Here is a 20,425-nt window from a genome sequence, read left to right as displayed (position 1 = left end):
CTTAGGATAGGGAGGGATCTTGGATACCATTTAGTTGTTTATCTACATTTAACAAAGGTAAAAAATGGTTGTGGGGGGTGCCTGGGTGGCATAGCGGTTAGGCGTCTGCCTTCGGCTCAGGGCGTGATCCTGGTGTTATGGGATCGAGCCCCACATCAGGCTCCTCTGCTATGAGCCTGCTTCTTCCTCTCCCACTCCCCCTGCTTGTGTTCCCTCTCTCGCTGGCTGTCTCTATCTCTGTCGAATAAATACATAAAATCTTAAAAAAAAATGGTTGTGGGTACCTTAAGGGACTAAGCTAAGATTACCTAGTTGGTTAATGATAGAGTTGGTAATGGCATTCCAACACCAACTCCTAGAAATAAAGGATGTGTAGAGTAGAAAGAAAACTGAGGACTCTTTTGTTTCACATTTTATAGATGTTATAAAAGTATTGCTCCACAATTTGCAAAACAACCTGAGGCCCACAGAAATACACCATTTGAGTCACAGGCCTTGGTGGTGACATAGTCTATCTACAAACCCAGGACCCAACTTAGTCCAATGAATTTAACCCAATTATTTCCAACCCACACTGATAATACGAACTAACCCCTTGACTGAAAAAGCTACCAATGCACATAAATTTCAGAGAATTTGAACAAATACACTTGATTATCATAATCCAGGTCTGTGGATTGAAATCAGTTTGGCTGATTTTTTTCTTCCTACCGCAAATCCCTACTCCCACTTGAATTCAAGCACAAGGTATAGAATTAGTTTAATGCATTTGAATATGCAATTCAAAACACTCTTTCTATGGTAAAGCAGGTTTGTATACAGGAATAATAGTTTCTATTTGATAAGGCCTCTATAAATCACCCTGAAAATCCTTAGAGATATTGTCCTAGGACAAGAAGGATATTCTGTAGGTAGTGTTATTAAAAAAATCTTTATGCCCTTGACCCCATCCAAGTGCCTCAAATGTCTTACACACAGTGATGGCTCAATGGGTATTTGTTGACTTAGAGTCTTCCGACTGTAGCTAATTCATCTGTTCCATTCATAGCGAGCAGGTGCCTGGCACAGCCAAAGTAAGTGTTTGCAGTTACTTTTGATCCCTACAACTTGAGCAAGAGGAGCCCAGGAAAGTGCAATTTTCATGAGCTTTTAAAATGCTCAGTGAACTAAGAGCGTCCATGCTAAAGTTTCCGCTGTATGTGGAGTTGAAAAAATCATTGCTGGAATGATCCCAGTAAGGGTACCAACCAGCCATCCAATTCTTCTCAGCTGGTTTTCTAGCAGACATACTTTATCGCCCACGAACAAGAAGCTTCTGCTCAATCCTCTTATGCTGACATCCAGAACACCAAACAGGTTGTGTTTGGTAAACCATCTGGCTAAGCAGTAGAGAAAACTAAGAGCCTGACACAATACAAATTGCAGGAGCTTCTGTAGAGAAGACAAAGTATTTTCCTACCGGAAATGGTGAGACGTGGTGATTTATGGACCCATCATTGTTCATGCTCATAATGAGAAACCTGTTGCTTTCAGATCTAAATAAATGGCTCCATAGAAGTGTGAGGACGGCCATGACAAGAATTTGCCTCTCATCAGAGATTACGTTCTTCCTTAGGACATTTCCCCCTTTCTAGCAGCACTATAAGATACAATTTGCATGTGCCATATTAATTTTTTAAATTGTGAGTCATTGTTCTTTAAAATATGTCATTTCCTTCAGTATTGCCTAGTACTTTTAGATTTATCCGTTCAATTAACATGAATAATCAAAGAATTTTTAAGAAAGCAAGGCTGATGTTTTCCCCCTCAAATCCCATTGGATTTTGCAACAAGAATCATTTGCAAAGAATTGTGCCTAAGTAGATGTTCTCTAATGCCAAAATGCTATTTTTCAAATAAAGATGAATTGCTAATGTGGAGCTGTATCCCATTTGTAGCATGCAATAACTTTCACTTGAGATAATAAAAGAATAACTTAAAGACTTCCATTTGTGCTAGATGCTTTGATATTACTGTTTATGATGACAGATACTTAGCTATATTGTAAACATGATTTTTCTTCAGAAATGCCGTGCTTTTTCAATAATTTAGAAATAGATGAGTTAATCAAATGATATCCCAAATTCTTTATTAAGGCAGACAATGGAGCCATTACAATCTGGGCATCAGGCCTTATGTCCAATAGCTGTCCTGGGGCTGTTAGTAATGAGATGGGTGGTGGGGGAATTGTCACCTTGATTCATGAAATAATGGGTCATGAAATAATGGGTCATGAAATAATGGGTCACCTTGTGTTTTCTCAGAATTCTAACTTAATTCTTTTTTAAAAATTTAATTCTTTTTAGAGAAATCTCTTTAATTCCTTTTAAAGTTCATCATAAATGAAAATGTCTATTTTGACAATTCATGCACGGAATTGTCTTCAGCCCACTGAAATATCTAAGACCAAATGGATTGAAAACCAAAAGAGAAACTAATTTTGTCTGAAACTAATATTTAAGTGTTGCATACTTTCAAAATGCCTTTTGGAGATATTATTTCATTGTACCGTCCCAGCCACCATGTGAGATACGTGTCATTGTGTTCCTTCCTGCTTTCACTCACTTATACAGTACAATTGAGGATCGAGTCCAATTACTCGATCAGTGACTCTTCCACCACCTGTGCACACAGCAGTGAACAACACACAAAACCCTCTGGTCCCTGGGAGAAAACATTCTAGTGAGGAAAGAAACAACAAACAACAACAAAAACAGGTGAAATATGTATTATTAGGTGCTCTTGAGTGCTAAATAGAAACATAAAGCTGGCACGGGGAGAGTCTAAGGGGTTGCTGTGTAAGATGATGGGGGGAGCCCTGCTGAGAAAGTGGCATCTGAATAGGAGTCAAGGTGGTGGGATATTGAGATGGATATTTGGGAGAACAAGAATCCCAGGGAGAGGGAATGACAGGTTCAAAGACCCTGAGCAGCAGCCTGACTGGCGTGCCTGAGGACTTACAGGGAGGTGGGCATGGCTGGAACACAGTGAGCCAAAGGGGCAGGGGGGGTGGGGAGGGGAGGAGACAGGGAACAGGAGACCAGAGATCATAGCTTACAGGTCTCTATCCAGGTGTGGCTCAGACTCTGATGCAATGGAAGGTTCTGAGTAGAGCACTGACAGGAGCTGGCTTACACCTGACTGGATTACTCTGAAGAAACCATGCTAGGGGAACGGTCCAAATCAGAGACTAGTTTAGAGACTGCTGTAGTTACGTGAGAGGATGGGAGCTCCTTTCAGTGGGAGGCAGTCAAAGATGATAAGGAAACTGAGCTTCTCCGCACCTTGGTTTCCACATTCATTAAAAAGGGAGAGTCACAGCTCGGGTAGCTGGGAGGTGAGGGGTAGTGTGTGCCGGGCTCAGGCACATACTCGATGAGTCAGGAGTGGCTGCAACTTCAGCTAAGGTCAGTTCGTCTGCATGGCTTCCTTTTTATGTCCGCCCTGGGCTTCAGCTGGTCTAGTTGTGCCTGCCCAGTGCTCTCGTTAATGCTATGATTTAAACCCCTATCTTCCCACTTAATGCCTTCTTTCGACATTGCCCATCTGTGGCACTCAACTGGAACATTCTTTTGGGCAGGTACCATGTCTTCTTCTTACATTATCAGCACCTGACACATAGCTGGGCACGCAGTAGACTCTATTTGAGCTGGGCCTCCTGTTGAATGATTGAAAGAGAACCTATAAGGTTCAGGGGCAAATAGATCTCTTCACTCATCTCTAACAGGTATGTGTTATCATTATGCGTTCCTGGTTTCCTTTACAATTAAATTAATATTTAGAGTGGTATTAACTTTCTCAGACATGGGGGCAGAGGTGATAGCAAGAAGTCCTAAAAGAGAAAGCAGAAAGAACACTAGGTGAGGCTCGAGAAAAATGTAGGTTCTAAGGCATTATCTGCCATATTGTGGATGCATGACCCTAAGCAAACCTTTTAACTTCTCTAAAGCCCAGATTTCACATCTGAAAATTGATGATAATTATATTTGTCCTCATTTGAGAGTGGGGAGAACCAAATGATACCTACAGTGCATGCTAAAGAGCTTTGGGGCATATCCCGGACTGAGCTGTCATCGTCCAAAGGCGCTGTGCGTTTGAGAGCCGTAGTACGAGATACGCAGTAATACTGCTTCTAGTGTTCCGCTGAAGGAGAAATCCCGGCTGACAATTTGTAAGGAGCTCACTTTTATGATACGTTGGAAATTATATGCACTTGCTTGCTGTGTATTAATTCTTCTATATAACGATTAAAAATGTAGAATCATGCCATAAAAGATTAAGCCAAACTCAAGATTGCAAGCATAATTCTAACGGAGAGTACGTTCACAAGTCCACATATGCACTTACCTCCCTGTGGAAAGAACTGTGAGTAAATCTCTTTGAAGGTTTCTTCATTAACAACACCACTGGGACATTCCTAAAGAAAGTGGTAGAGAAGCAATATGAGAAAAGTGTTCATAAAACTGCTTTTTTGCACATTTTGAAACAGAACTGTGTACTGCGCAAAGCTGCACCAAGGACAGTGAGCCATCCGTCCATTTTTCAAAGAGAATAAAAACACACAATAAACTCTTCTTTGTTCTGGTTCCCACAGAATGAAAAAAAAATTGCAGATGTAAAAATCTTTGCATATTATAAATATTAAAGCTGGTCTGACACATGAAAAACCACACTGCTACTTTTAAGAACACAAATGTTTATTATCAACAAAGTAAGAGGAAATTACATTGTTTTTCATATGGCAATGGTATTGCAAGATGCTTTTGACGTGCTCCCTGCTGGATCTTGGTGCCATATCCCTCTAACAATTTGCTGGACCCACATTATCTTTAGTTCAGTGAGAAAATGGTGTGCTCCATCTGGGAGCGGTTCCAGCAGGAATAGTTACTAATTTCTGTTAATGGTTTGTTCAGGATTGCAAAATAGCATGGTTTGTAACGAGTGACCTTGAGTGAGATAGAACCACAAGATTTTTTTTAACTTTTGGAGAGGAGGCTCTGAAAAGAAAGAGGCCTGAACGTAAAGAATTCTCATTTTTTTCTATGGGCAGAGTTATTTTTTAAGGCTGATGGATACTGCCCTTGGGAACTCCACTAATATTGGACCACTAATATTGTCCCTAGTGGGACAGAGGGCAAGGCTACCCGTCCCAGAGTATATTGGGCATTTTCTACAAAAGGAACTGAAATCTAAAATGTTCGAAGAAGTCTGTCTCGGTACTGAAAATGAGGACTAAGTAAGAGAATCATAGGCAAAGATGAGAGCAAAACTTCCTCCACTCTCTGGAGTTAAAGAATGGTCTGGTCAGGAGTCTGAGGTGTAGAGACTCCTGGAGCAATGGAGACTGACAATCACATATAGTCGCATGTGGTATTAATTGCAGGTTGACTGTAGGGAGGTGATAAGATCTGTCGGTCTTTTTGAGGGGCTCCTCATGAACAAACAGTCCCACCTTACCTGCCACCCCTGCCTTAGTTGTCATGGTGCTCCCACGCTGCCTGGCCCTCCCCTGGATTCACTGGGGGGCATCAGGGGTGTGCAAACTTCCCTGCCCTGAGAAACAAATATTCTGTGTACTTTCAATTTGACACGTGTTCCTGGCATCTTAAAAAATCGTCTGATGTGCAGTGTTAAAGCGTCTCTTAACCCTTAAAATCATTGCCCCCTCATGAATGAACTTGATTTATTGACTTGAACTTTCTTTATTCCAAAGAGCCAGTTACAACTATAAGGTGACTTACATGAGAAGTTTTCTATTTTCCCACTCATTGGCTTGAAAGGTAGGACCTTTGATATATAAACACAATTTAAAATAATGGCTTCAATGTGAACTTGTGTTTACAGAGCTTGTCAATGTGTATTTCTCCCGTTTGATCATTATAATCGACCTATGACTGAGGGGTCTACATTCACTGAGGCGGAACTGGAGGGTCTGTGGTCACGTTCTAGCCAATGGGGAGCTGGAATGTGGGCTTGAGACTCTCCAGATCACCACAAGGTTTGGGATTAGATGACCCTTGTAAAAGTAATGACCCCAAGGACCTAAGAGGATTGGAGCAAAGAAAAGGCAATCGAAAACAAATGAGAAGAAAAGCAAGCAAGCAAACTATTACAGTTAATTTTATGTGTGAATTTCCCTGGGCCACGATGCCCAAGTGTTTGGCCAAACATTATTCTGGATGTTTCTGTGAGGGAATTTTTGATGAGATTTACATTTAAATCAACAACGTTTGAGTAAAGTTGATTGTCCTCCATAATTTGGGTTGGCCTCATCTAATCAGTTGAAGATCTAAATAGAAGAAAGGTTAATCTCCCCTGAGCAATAGGGAATCCCCCAACACACTACCTTCTGACCCAATCTGCAACATTGGCTTTTCTTGGTTCTATGGAAGATGGTCTTTGGACTCCAACTCCAACTTTTTCCTGAGTCTCCAGCTTATCTGTCTCCCCCATCAGATTTTGAACTGGCTAAACCTCCACAATCATGTAAGCCAATTACTTAAAATAAATCTCTTTCTGTACATAGATACATCTCTTGGTTCAGTTTCTCCAGGGAATCCTAAGATATAAAGGATAAACAACCACCAGCTATAACCTCAAAAGGAGAAAAGGATGGCATGTATCTAGCTAATCACGCAAAAGTTTTGACTAAATGACCCTTAGTTGGCAGTAACAGACCAATTTTAAGCTCAAATAAGTACTTTGTAGTTGAGCCCTCTGACACCTGGAAATTGTGATTTATTGACAATTTAACTCTGAGCCATCTGCTTGGGATAGAAAGAAGAGAGCAATTAGGTGACTCTGCCATCAGGTGTGAAAGGTCAAGCTGGAAACCTACCTGGGAGGTAAAATGACTCTTGCAAGAGGTGAAGATGGGAAGTAAAGGGGCATCTTTCCTCAGCAAACTTGTCAGCTGCTTTTGATCTCTAGCCATGTTTGATAGCTACATCTTATAATGTGAAATGAAATTTAGAAAGAGACTGTCTCAGATGTGTTTGTTTTATGTCCAATCACATGTCTGTGTCAGGCAAAACCCTCTCTGCCATCTGGAAGCTCCTGGCCAAGTTTTATGTGGTCAGTCTTACCAGGTGAATTTGTCTTTACCCATCTTGCATTCATTACATTAATTTACATCTTTAACCGATACATATTGTATGCTTATTATTCTAGAACTTTTCAAGAAAGTGGGGCAGCAGCAATAAACCCATCAAAGGTCTTGCCCTCATAGGGCCTATATCCAAATAGAAGAAGAAAGTTCAACAGCAAGTCAAAAGAGATAAAAGTAAGCCCAGAGGGACGCCTGGGTGGCACAGCAGTTAAGCGTCTGCCTTTGGCTCAGGGCGTGATCCCGGCGTTATGGGATCGAGCCCCACATCGGGCTCCGCCGCTATGAGCCTGCTTCTTCCTCTCCCACTCCCCCTGCTTGTGTTCCCTCTCTCGCTGGCTGTCTCTCTCTCTGTCAAATAAATAAATAAAATCTTTAAAAAAAAATAAAAGTCAGTCCAGAGAATGATGATTTTTTGTTTATTCTAGAGTTCTTATGGAAAAGCAATGCATTTTACTCCCTTCAGGAGAGAAAAATGAACCAAATTCTATAGGACTCTAGTGATTTATGAAATGGTACAAATGATCTATTATCTAAGTTTTCCCTCACCTATTTTGTGGAATGGTATCTCCACCTCTCCATCAAGAATGGATTTGATCAAGCTGTGTATACAGCTAAATGTGCACCCTCAACAATGTAACTGTATTAGGTTAACTCTTGCTGCAGTAACAGTAGCAAACAAGCCCCCCAATACATAACAAGCTTAAAAGAATGTAGTATGTTTCTTGCTCATCTAACCATCTAACTTGATGGTTCTCCCTAGAGTCTTTAAGGGCCTGAGGCTAATGGAAGCTTGGCCATCATAGCGTGGCTTCTATAGTCTCTGCGATAGTCTCATCCAGAAAGAGAAAAGGACCATTGAGGAGTGTCCGTGAGAGGTGTTTATGGGTCAGGTCTTGAAGTGCGAAGTACCACATAATTTCCACCCTTGTTTTGTCAGTTAGAAATCATTCAATATGTCACCCCCAAACAATGAGACGAGCCTTGTGTGCCCAGGAAGAAGACGGGACCACGGACTTGGTGAATGGTTAGCACTGTCTGTCTCAGAGGCTTATTTGAAAGATTCTCCAAGTGTCTGTGCTCTGAGACAGTTCTCCCACTGACGCTTTAACATGACCATCATCAAATCACTCAGCAATATCAATTCCCCTGGCGACATTAAGGGTGATATTTTTAAATAAGCACCTTTAGTAAATCCTATGCGTCTAAGTATGGATTCGTTCATCAGGCTCTCTTCACTCTAAGAGAAAGGATTCAAGAGGTAGCAGAATTCTTAGGTTTAGGGAAAGTGAGGAAAGCCTCACTCATCCATTTTGAGAAGTTATTATAATCTTCTGTAAGCCCCATGCCTTCCATATTATATTTTCTAATGACTTTTTGTCTGACTATTAAAAAATGATTATTCTGCAAAAATTTGCTACCTATGGAAAAGGATAAGGAAGGGGACTTGGGTGGCTCAGTCAGCCAAGTATCTGCCTTTGGCTCAGATCATGATCTCAGGGTCCCGGGGTCCAGCTCAGTGTCTGGCTCCTTGCTCAGTGGAGAGTCTGGTTATCTCTCTGCCCCTCCCCCAACTTGGCACACGTGCCGAGCTCTCTCTCTCTCTCTCTCTTTCTCATGAATAAATAAAATCTTAAAAAAAAAAAAGGAACAAGGAAATAAAAATTGCCCATAATTATACTATTGTAAAGCTATTTTGGTAATTTATCTAAGCATATTAATATAAAATTGGACAAAATTTTGATATGAATTTGATACAATTTGATATGAATTAAATTGGGATAATACAATAATTTTGCATCTTATTGTTTTGAGGCATCTTATTATTATTTTTAACTTAACAATACATCCGGAACATTTTTCATATCATTATTTTTAATAGCGGCCTAATTATGTGCCCATTGAATTTATCGTATTGTTGGATATTGAGGGGATTTCAGCGCTGGGAGACTACATAGGAATAAGGACGTAATTAATAGGCCAGCACATACATATGATCACATGTAGGGTTCTTTCTTTGTGACTAACCCAGAAGGAGAATCACAAGACCAAAAGGTTTAAGTGGCCTTAAGGTTCTTCACACACATGGCTGCACTGCTTTCCAGAAAGGCTGTACCAGGCTGTACCCCTGCCGCATGTTTTTGAGAAAGCTTCCATCTAGATGGGCTGCTGGCCAGAATCACATGGGGATTTGACACACACCAGATCCCATGAATAAACAGCAATAATTTGCTTCCCTCATGAATCTAATCATCATTCTGAAAATTACCAGGGTCATCAAGGCATTTGCACAGATCCCTCCAAGGGATAAAGTGATGTGTGTGTTTTTCATGCAGACAGCTTTGAAGGCAATCTGCTGGCCCACATCACCACCATCACAGCTGTTTACCGAGCGTGTATTCAAGGCCTTCTTACATACAGAGTTTCTTTTAACATTTTCACTAACCTGAAAGGTGGTGATTCTTTAGAGATGAGGAAAGTGAAGGCTGAGAAATTAAAACTAAGTAACTTGTTGGAATCACAGTATCTCACAGAGCCATCCATTCGCTGGTTCTTTCAACAAATACTTATTTAATACCTTCTATGCATCAGGCACTATTCTAGGCACTGAGGACACAGGATTGAGTTTAAAAAATTCCGGTTTTGCTCTTATGGAATTTAAAAAGTTTAGTGGAACCAAACTCATACTTCCCTGACCTTTGATTGCAATGTTGTCTTGCCTTCTGGATTATTACCTTTTTTCTTTTTTCTATTAGGACTGAAGAAGTGGTCTTCTGGTGAGCCATCCATGAAAATACTTTCTTTGGGAAGACACGCAGTGTTTGTTTCCTCCCAGAGCCATCTATCGTGGCTGTGTTGAAGACAGCCACATGTGAAAAGAAGCCATTCAGTCAAAACCGGGGACATTGATTACAAATATACACACACGTGTGCACATATATAGTGAAATTGTACTTTGTGAGATTTGTGGAAAGCGTTGTTAGCTTCTTATTCTTGGAGAAATTATTGCCTTTTGTCCAACAAGGACCCGCACACGTCTTCCTCCCCACCACATACAGTTTCCTCTAATTATGAATGGCTCGACACTAAAATGCTTTGGAAAAGGTTGCAGTTTCTGGGACAGGTTAAATGAACTACTCCATCAAATGTCAAGGGCTGGAGTTTTCTGGCACTGTGCCAGCTTCCACATTAATCTGCCCTGACCAGCGAGTTTCCTTTATTGCTTCTTAAACCCTTCAGCATGATATGATAAGGATGCAATAAATGTAGAATGAGATTTTCTTAGCATGTAACTGCCATACATTTGTCAGGTGGTGAAGACACCTGTGTCTTCATTTGTCAGGTGCCATACATTTGTCAGGTGGTGAAGACCCTACGTAAGAGAACTGAAAGGATCACCAGGGAATGCATCTGTCAGTATTTCCTTTGAAAGTTGTCAGAATGCTGGTGGAATGCTCTAGAAATGGTTGCAGTGATATGCAAATCAGATGTATGTTCTCACTGATATTTGTCCACTCCACTGGCTGAAATCTCTTCCCATAAATCATCCTGCTCTCGTGTATGCCATCTCCTCAGGTTCAGGACTATTATTAAACATTTAGAGACACCTCTTCAGGAATCCAAAAGGAAGAAGTATGCTACAAAAATATCATGAGAAAAAACTAAAACTAAAAGGCCTTGTGAAAGAAATAGCTCCCTGGCGACCCTTTTATGATGTCTACGATGTCACATTTTTTAAGCATCCATGTGTTTCATCCACTCTTACACTTACTACTGTTGCTAAGGAGAGTAGACATGGTGCTGGCTGTGAGGTGCGTGCTTACGCTGCAAGTCCCTGGTTTCTACCAACAGAAATGTCATGCCATTCATGTTTTGTCCAATGCCTGTTCTTTCAGTTGTTCTCCCTGACAAAGGAAGTAGACTGACACCCCTTTGAAAAGTAGCACAAGCTGATTATGGACAGAACTACCAGAAAGAACACAAAGGCAGGGCACTGGACACTCAGATCGGAGAAAAAAAAGAGAAGACTCACATCACTACCCAAATAAGGTGAGCATCCATTCATTCCTCTGGCAAGAAGAAGGTGGCAGATAAGTTGGCGCTTGTTAGAAGAAGTTATCTTCTTAAGCAGTAAACTTGTTAGTGACCATACTTATAGTGAGCTGTGTGCAAATTCATAAGCAGAGACCAGCAAGTATCCTGGACACTTAGAAGAATGTGGGGCATTAACTCATTAGCTACACCAAAAGGGAAAAGCTGAAGTGGAGAAGGCAAGGAGAACAGGATTTCATGTGTGATAGACTTCAGGGCTATTTATCATAAGTGTATAAATAAGAGGATTGGCCCTTCAGTTTTCAGAGCATAAAAGCTGATCACTTAAAACTAGAACCGGTTATATTTCTGTTCTTTTTTAAAATTTAAATTCAATTAATTAACATAGTGTAATATTATTTTCAGAGGCAGAGTTCAGCGATTCATCAGTCTCATATAACACTCAGTGCTCATTACATCACGTGCCCTCCTTAATGTCCATCACTCAGTTACCCCATCCCTGCACCTTCCTCCCTTCCAGCAACACTCATGTATAACACATGGACTCTATCCAATTATTATGGTTAAGATTCTGGTGTCTGCAGTGCCCCCAAATCAGATAAGAAGTCTCCTTACAGAGGATTCTTTAACACGTATATTTTTGTCTGGTTGTATAATATGCTACAGATATAACATTTGGGAAATACTGGCTTTTTGATTATATTGTTAAAACAATGTACCACCTCCAGTAGGGATGACTTTCACAAGACAGATAGAGTGAACTCATTGATACAACAAAAATGAAGGATGGAGCATTTCATTTTCAGAGACCTGCAATTGGAAAACATGACTGGCTTTACATATTATTCTACCTTGCTTAATACCTAACCCAACTGGGAAAGCATAGTTCCTTTTAAATTAATTTCCACTCCCCACTTCCCTCAGTTGCAACGGGGTTGCTCAGAAATGTCACTCTCTTAGTAGCATGACAATTTAAACACGGCCTGGCATTTCACAATTATGGGAGAATTTTGAAAGTTTAAATGGTGCTATGCCACGACTTGTACTGCTATTATCCCCAGATTCTGAGCTCAGACTTCTCTGTTCCTCTTAGACTTGGTAAATACTCTGTAGGCAGGGACTGATCTTTGTAAAGCCTAACAGTGTTTAGAACAGAGAATATTTAAAAATGTTTATCTGAAAAGGATAAACGCTCAACCAGCTCATAGCTTTTTTTTTTAAGTAGTCTCTACACCCACCATGGGACTTAAACTCACAACCCTGAGATCAAGGGTCGCATGCTCTACCAACTGAGCCAGCCTGGTGTCCCTCAACCTGCTCTTAGCTTTGAAGAAATTACAAAATCAATTGGTTCTGGCAGTTTCTTTGAAAAACTTGCAGGCAAATTTTTGGAATTCCATACACTCCCAAGCATTTTTTCCCCTGTACTTTGCCTGTTCTTCTCTATCTAATTGTGCTGAGAGACATTTTTGATGCCTTGTGTTGTATTTATTTTTAAAGGTTTATTTATTTATTTGGAGGGGAGGGGCAGAGACAGAGAGGGAGAGAGAGAGAGAGAGAGAATCTTCAGCAGTCTCCCCACTGAGCGTGGAGCCTGAAGCAGGGCTCAATCTCAGGACACAGAGATCAAAAGCCTGAGATCATGACCTGAGTGGATACCAGGAATCTGACACTCAACTGACTGAGCCACCCAGGAGCCCCAGATGCCTTGTGTGTATTAGTCAAAGTCGTCACTTTCTCTTATACACGTCTCCACCACAAGAGACCATTAAATGGGTATGAAGAGTTTTTGGGGTGAAAATCTTGGTTCCACCCCCTTCCCTCATCACAGTTTATCATAAATATGTTCATAGAAATTTAGAGGAAACCACCAGGGTCAGGAGAAAACATTTCTTATTCTGACAGGAATTTTACAGTCTTTACTGTATTCAACAATTGTGCTGTAGAAAGCTCATAGAAAATAAGATTACTCCTTCAGTTTTCAGAGCATAAAAGCTGATCACTAAGGACTAGAACCAGTTCTAAATTTCTGTTCTTTTTAAAAAAATTTAAATTCAATTAATTAACATATAGTAGTGTATTATTAGTTTCAGAGGTAGAGGCCAGTGATTCATCAGTCTTATATAACACCCAGTGCTCATTACATCATTTGCCTTCCTTAATGCCCATCACCCAGTTACCCCATCCCCCCAACCCCCTCCCCACCAGCAACCCTCAGTTTGTTTCCTGTGATTAAGAGTCTCTTATGGTTTGTCTCCTTCTCTGATTTCCTCTTGTTTTACGTTTCCCTCCCTTCCCCTATGATCCTCTGTTTTGTTTCTTAAATTCTACATAGGAGTGAGATCATATGATAATTGTTTTTCTTTGATAGACTTATTTCGCTTAGCATAATACCCTCTAGTTCCATCCACGTCATTGCAAATGTCAAGATTTCTTTTTTTTGATGGTTGAGTAGTATTCCATATATGTATATATGTATATACACACACCACGTCTTTTTTATCCATTCATCTGTCGATAGACCTCTGGGCTCTTTCTATAGTTTGGCTATTGTGAACATTGCTGCTATAAACATTGGGGTGCAGGTGCCACTTCAGATCATTACATTTGTATTTTTGGGGTAAATACATAGTAGTGCAATTGCTGGGTTAAATTTCTGTTCTACCGTCATTTATTTTCTCCCAATCTAAGTTTCCTCACCTGTAAAATAACCTCTAAGAAATACTGACATCACATGTAAAAAACAATGGAAAATTAAAATGGACCATGTATAAAAAGAAAATCTCTGTATCTTAAGTTCAACTGATATGGGACTTAAATTACGCCTGTAAAATCTCTTTAAGGCAATACCTTGATTAGAGTTTGGTTGAATAACCAGGAGACAGGAATCATGCGTGCGCCATCTTTAGGCTGCAAACTACAGTCCGCTTAATCTCAAAATGAGTTGACCTCGGTTTTTATAGCTGTTTAAGTGTTTTTTCTATAGTTTAAGTGTCTTTTGTTTAACTGTCTTTTCTATAGTAAAATTCACTATTTGGAACCCTAGTTTAACTAGATTTAGAAGGAATCCACCCTGTCAAGCCTGCGTTCAGCAGTGCGCAAGACCAGCAGTGACTGCAAAATTGAATATTCTTTTTATGATTGCTATGAAGAGTTATTCCATATGCCGAGGGGTGTCCTGCCCTTATTTATTTCTGCTCTATATCATCAAGGTCATTATGCAAGATTTTATGAATTGATTAAATCACTTTCAAATCGGCATGACATCAGCCTACTGATATGGGAAAAAGGAAACGCAACTGAATAAAAAAATTCTACTTAAAATAATCATGCAATGTTTCAGTTGGAAAGAATAAAACACCAATATGAAGATATACGTGTACATACACACACACACACACATATATGTGTGTATATATACACATATGCATATATGGTTGTAAGAAGATGTATTTTTCTGGAGTTTTGCAACAATGTTATTCTCAGTCTCCTTTTCCTGACCTACTTCGTTGGCTAGATTCTGGCTCTTTGATGACTTCATTGTGCCTATATTCTCTTGGCTTCTCATGTGAGATCATACCTTTTCTTCATTGTGTAAGCCATTTTTATTCATTGGTTTTCAGTGTCTTAGAGTCAAAAACACTCTAACATAAGCAATGACCCTCTTGTCATTTTATTATATCTCTCAACAGAGTAGGAAAATGGAAATGAGCTCACTTTATTGTTTGCTGACCAATTCGGTGGAAGTTCTGCTGGACAAAGAAGTATAATCTAGGGATTGGATATAGGTCTGTATATGTGTGTAGATACAGTTGATTTGACTTATCTAGTCTAGATTTTTAGAAAAATCTGTTCTAAGATATATTCGGCCTTGAGGGAATGCAGAGGGTGCAGGATGAACGAAAGTAACATTTAATGATCACCCGTGGTCTGCTGGGCACTGAGCCAGCTTGTGTAGGGGATGCGTGTTCTCAGGAAGTCCTTATAATAAGTAAAGCAAGAAGATATTTTCTTACATGGAATGTAAGAAATGAGCTCAGAGATGTTTAAGAAACTTCCCTAAATTCAGGCAGATATTCAGCCACAGGGCTGGGATTTGAACATTCGGCTAAAAAGTTTTGTATCTTCTTAAGCTGTTTCCATGAAAGGCAAGTGTAACTATAGAAAAGACAAATAAACTCATGGGGAACTTTTACCTATTTTTCAAACCTATTAATTCACGCTCAAAAAGGAAAAATCATTAATCATTTATTCAACAAGTATTCCCCGGTCAGCAAGGATGGTTCCCACACATTTAGAGCTCACAGTCTATAGGGAAGATAGACGTTCTTCAAATATTCACACAAATAAATGTCATATTAAAACCTATCATGGCATGAAAACTCTAAGCGCTTTTCATAAATTAATTCAAATGTCACAAGCGAGGAAATGCAGGGCAACCACTTCATTTGCTTTCATGAGGAAGGTATAAGACACAGGCAAACCCAGCCCTCAACTATATTCCTTTCCCTTTACTTTCTTGTTCTTTATTCTGAGAAAAGAATTCTTTGTCCCTCTCTTAGGTACTTGCTTCTCAGCAAGTTGCCATTTCCAGGAGCAGCCCTGAGTCTCTGGAGCTTGGCTACAAGTCAGAGGAATGTTTATTCTATTTAATTAAATTCTGTTTGCTGCAAATACTTAAGAAGACTTACCCTTCTCTGCTTCCAGTGATTCTTCAGAGGCTCTTCTCTAAAAGGGACAATTAGCAAGGGTCACTGCCTGGGAGGACAGCCCTGCCTTGACTTACAATGTTCTAGGTTCCCTACTGCAGGGAAAGTGGCTCAGAAGGAGTCTGGAGACACCTGGTTACTCTCAGCTGACCAGAGAGCTTCAAAGGGTCCCTGGAGCTCAGATAATGCACCAGCTCAGCCAGCCAGCCTCATTCCGAGTGTTTAATTACAACATCGAGGCACAAGGGGGCAGCAGTGTCCTCCGTGATAGCTGGAAATCCGATTTCTAGTTCATACTCTGAGAGTTCTTTCCCTAAACTTGGTGTAAGTCTGAGTAGATTTCTTTCCAGAAAGCTGTTTCCCCGTAATGAAAGGTGACTGTGAGCTCTTGTTCCCAAATTAGGTTTACAGAATTTCATTTTTTAAAAGTAGGCTCCACACCCAGCATGGAGCCGAATGTGGGGCTGGAACTCACCACCCTGAGATCAAGACCTGAGCTGAAATCAAGAGTCAAACGCTTAACTGGCTGAGCCACCTAGGCACCCCACTCCCCTCCAGATTAGGTATATAGAAACATTAACTATTTCAGGGAAAGGGGCCCGGGGACTATTAACGCCTCCATTCTGGATATTATAGTTGGAATAAATCAGCCTAAAATTACAATCTCTTTTTTGGCAGTTGAGCCACCCTTAATTTTTGTCATCAAAAATCTGTAGGTTGTCGGTCTAAGGAAACAAGTAAATAAGCAAGACAACAACAAAAATCCCAAGTCTGAAATATGAATAAATTTGCTCTTAAGTGCATTTGGGTTCTGAAGTCAGATTGCTTGGGTTTGCTCGGCTATATTACTGGGGAAAGTTCTAAATCCTTAAAACAGAAATAATGATAATACTTATTTTGGAGTTGTTATGAGGTTTAAATAAACATAACCCATATACAATGTTTAGTACAATACCTAGCATTAACTGTGATGAGGATGATTTCTATAACAATGGGGGTGATCATTACAACCCTGTTCAGTCTTTGTTATTTTTTAACTTAATGGAGGATGTTATATTTATACTTATTAAATAGTTTCTGTTTATTTAATTCTAAATCAATCTTCCTTTTTTCTTGTTCTAAACTGTTCTAAACTGTAGCCTCTGGAATTTGCTAGCCCCTGGCTTAAAATTCACTCATATCACTAGTTTTGCGAATTTGAATGGGTTATTTAACTTCTGCTCGCTGGGTTTTCCCATCATTCATCTTTTCATCAAATATTTTTGAAAACATATTATATGTCAGAGTGTGCTGTAAGTGCTGGGGATAAACAATCAACAGGACAGACGAAGCCCTCTAAGGAGTTTGGAATCTATCAGAGAAGACACACATGAAACAAGGAGCTCCAGAGATGATCATTTAGCTGGAGTAGTGGTAAGTGCTCTCAAGGAAGAACGGGAGACTAGTCTAATCCAGGAAGGGTTAGAGGGAAGACCTTCTTGAGGAAGTCACACTTAAGTGACTTTTAAGTAGAGACCTGAAGCATGAGAAGGATGAGAAGTTTGCAAGAGCTGGGGGAGAGGTCAAGGGCATATGCAAATCCTGGCATGAGTTCAAGTCATAGTGATAGTCTCAGACCTGGTTAGTTAATTCAAGGCCCACCAGAAATGTCAAGGACTGAGGTCTTTACCATTGATGTGATGAGGATAATATACCTGATCATAGGGCTCTGGAGAGAATTAAGTGATCCTTTACACAAAGTGTCCCCCAAAAGGGCAAATCACAGTCCACACAATCAACATTGCTCTGTTTCTTTCTGACCTCCCGGAGCTGAATTTCTACCTCTGGTATAGTTATTTATTCAGTACATAATCATTTAGCATCTACTAGGGGTGTGAGGCTCTCTGCTTAAGCTGAATAAACAGAAGAGAAAGAACAGATATGGTCTTGCCCTGGTGGAGGTTTTCCACTGATCAGCTACTATGTTCTTTTTGTGGGTGAAGTTATTTCACCTGAACGAGAGTTGCAACATAGCTGAGGATTAAGGTCTCTTTTTTCCCCAACTCTGAAACTGAAAAAAAAGCAAACACACAGAATAAACGCATATTGCCATGGTTTGCACTGTAAATATTTTAGGATTATTACTTTGTAAGTAGGAGTTACTTCTGCATTTTTCTTTGCTCTTGACAAAAATTAATAATAACGATGATGGTAATTTCTACAATCCATACTTGTACATACTTGTACATGGTGCCGCTGATTAGGATGGATCTCTATACTATCGTTAAGTGTTAATGAGGCCTCAATGATACTGTGTTAGGAGCTAGCCTCCTTCTAGAGGGTTGGAAGTCCATCACCATAGCAGGTGCAGCTCTACAGAGATGTTTACCCTCATAGTCTCTTATTATATTTACTATATTAAATATTACACATATATTTATTTAGTTTATAAAAATCTTGACTTCTCAAAAGGGTTCCAGGCATAGAAAAGATTCATCAAATCACAAAAATTACCACTTTTACTCTTCATTTATATCTGAGTACTTTTCATGTTAGAGCTTGTTGATATTCAAGACATTTATTTTGCAAATATGGTAAAGGCATTATTTCAATCAGCAAGGGATCCTCTTCAAAACTCATGTTGCATAAGTTTGTGACAACAATTTGTATTCTCTCTAGTGAGGCATAAAGCTACAGGCTTTATGTTCTTGCCACGTAATGAAGTAAAAACAACACATGTTTTCTTTAGTATCTTACAGACGTTTTCATTTTCTTGTTCATCAGCTGTTAACCTTACTGCTGCCCAGAGAGAGATTAATGTTTGGATTTAAATTACGGGAGATTTATCTCAAGTCTTCTCTGGGTTTTATTTGCTTGTATTTTTTGTTTGTTTTGTTATTTTTTTTTTGGAAAATGAGAAGTCTGGAATGGTTTGGCCTCTATATAACCTCTCAAAATATTCTGGACATCTCTTGCTTTTTCACAGCCTAACATACTAGTAAGATAAGGAATGTTTCCTCTGGTAGTTACAATGCATAGCTGAAAAATATAAAAAGAACACTTTTCCCCAGAGAATTGGAGTAATTGTATTTTATCTATCGTTTCTAATTATACCTTCAGCCTCACAGTTAACGTTGTCTTTCTTTAAGAAAAATTTCCTTGATTCTGCCATCAGAAAATGACTTGTCACATCTTTCCATAGTGTTTGATTTTTGCATTTTTCCATTTTATGTCTCTGTATCAGGCATTGTAAGCAAACTAATCCAGCTTATTGCTTCAGAAAAACATATGAGCCAAATATTACTGTAGAGCATAAATTAATCACTAAGAGCACAGTTAGTATTATGTACTATAATTTCTTCATTTTGTGACTATTCTAGAGAGTGATTTTGAATGAAAGGAGGCATTATTCTTTAAGATCAGAATGCAGACAAAGAGACTTTCTTTGGTGGGGGAATATGGGGGATAAGTGAGTTATGGGGAAAAGATGGAAAGAGGGATTAGCACTTTTCTGACAAATTGAAGTTTGAAGTATCTGACGCACACCTTGGCGGAGATAGTCAATAATTAGGAATGAGTCTGGAACTCAGGTAAGACGTCTAAGCTTACATCTATGGATTCATGTGCCTTTAGCACATAGGTATAGAAATCTCTCAAAGAAAATAGAGTGAAAAATAATCAGGGAGCTCAATACACAGTCTTGGGGAACAGCAACATTTAAGAGATGAGCATAGGAGTGGTCCAAAAAGGAGTAGTCAGAGAGGTACAAGGAGAAGCAACAAACAGTGAAGTCAAAGGAAACAAGGACATTCAAGGAGCTCATGGCTTCTAGTTCCAAACTCAGTAAAGAGTTCAGTTAGGTCCCAAGAGGTAATGAGAAGGAGGGGATAAAAGCATAGATGCTGGAACCAGACTGCATGGTCTTGAATCCAGGTTTTACTACTCATACTATCTGTGTTGCCTTGGGCAAGTTTCTTAACTTCTCTGTGCCTCAGCTGCCTTATTTGTAAAATGGGACTAATGGTAATATTCTTACCCCATAGAATTTGCATAAAGGTAGCATTGGCCAATATTTGTAAAAAACTGGGGAAATTTGAATGAGATCAATGGGGAGCTTCAGTGTCAATATCTTGATTGTGATAGCATACTACAGTTTTGTAAGATGTTATTGCTAGGAGAAAATGGTCCTGGGGGGCCTCTTTGCACTATGTCTTGCAACTGCATGTGAATCTACATTTATCTCAAAGTAAAGGATTTAATTTTTTTTTTTTTTTTTTTAGATTTTATTTATTTACTTGACAGAGATAGAGACAGCCAGTGAGAGAGGGAACACAAGCAGGGACAGTGGGAGAGAAAGAAGCAGGCTCACAGCACAGGAGTCTGATGTGGGGCTCGATCCCGTAACGCCGGGATCACGCCCTGAGCCGAAAGCAGACGCTTAACCGCGGTGCCACCCAGGCGCCCCAAGGATTTAATTTTTTAAAAAACACTCATAACCATGAAAAAAAAGTTTTGACCTACGGAAGAACCGTTTAGATGA

At 39.7% G+C, this 20,425-nt stretch overlaps 1 protein-coding gene across 5 annotated transcripts in view; it reads right to left on the bottom strand.

Annotated features, from left to right (window-relative positions):
• The window catches only part of KCNIP4 (potassium voltage-gated channel interacting protein 4), a 1,152,721-nt gene that overhangs the window by 28,363 nt on the left and 1,103,933 nt on the right, over window positions 1-20,425 (bottom strand). For all 5 annotated transcript variants that reach the window (XM_034672026.1, XM_019796537.2, XM_034672028.1 and 2 more), the window contains one exon: window positions 4,387-4,456. In XM_034672026.1, coding sequence (XP_034527917.1) covers window positions 4,387-4,456 — 70 coding nt within the window. The remainder of the gene's footprint in view (window positions 1-4,386; window positions 4,457-20,425) is intronic.

The sequence above is a fragment of the Ailuropoda melanoleuca genome, chromosome 11, assembly GCF_002007445.2.
Source record: "Ailuropoda melanoleuca isolate Jingjing chromosome 11, ASM200744v2, whole genome shotgun sequence".
NCBI classification, from domain to species: Eukaryota; Metazoa; Chordata; class Mammalia; order Carnivora; family Ursidae; genus Ailuropoda; species Ailuropoda melanoleuca.
This window is presented reverse-complemented; position numbering and strand designations above follow the sequence as displayed.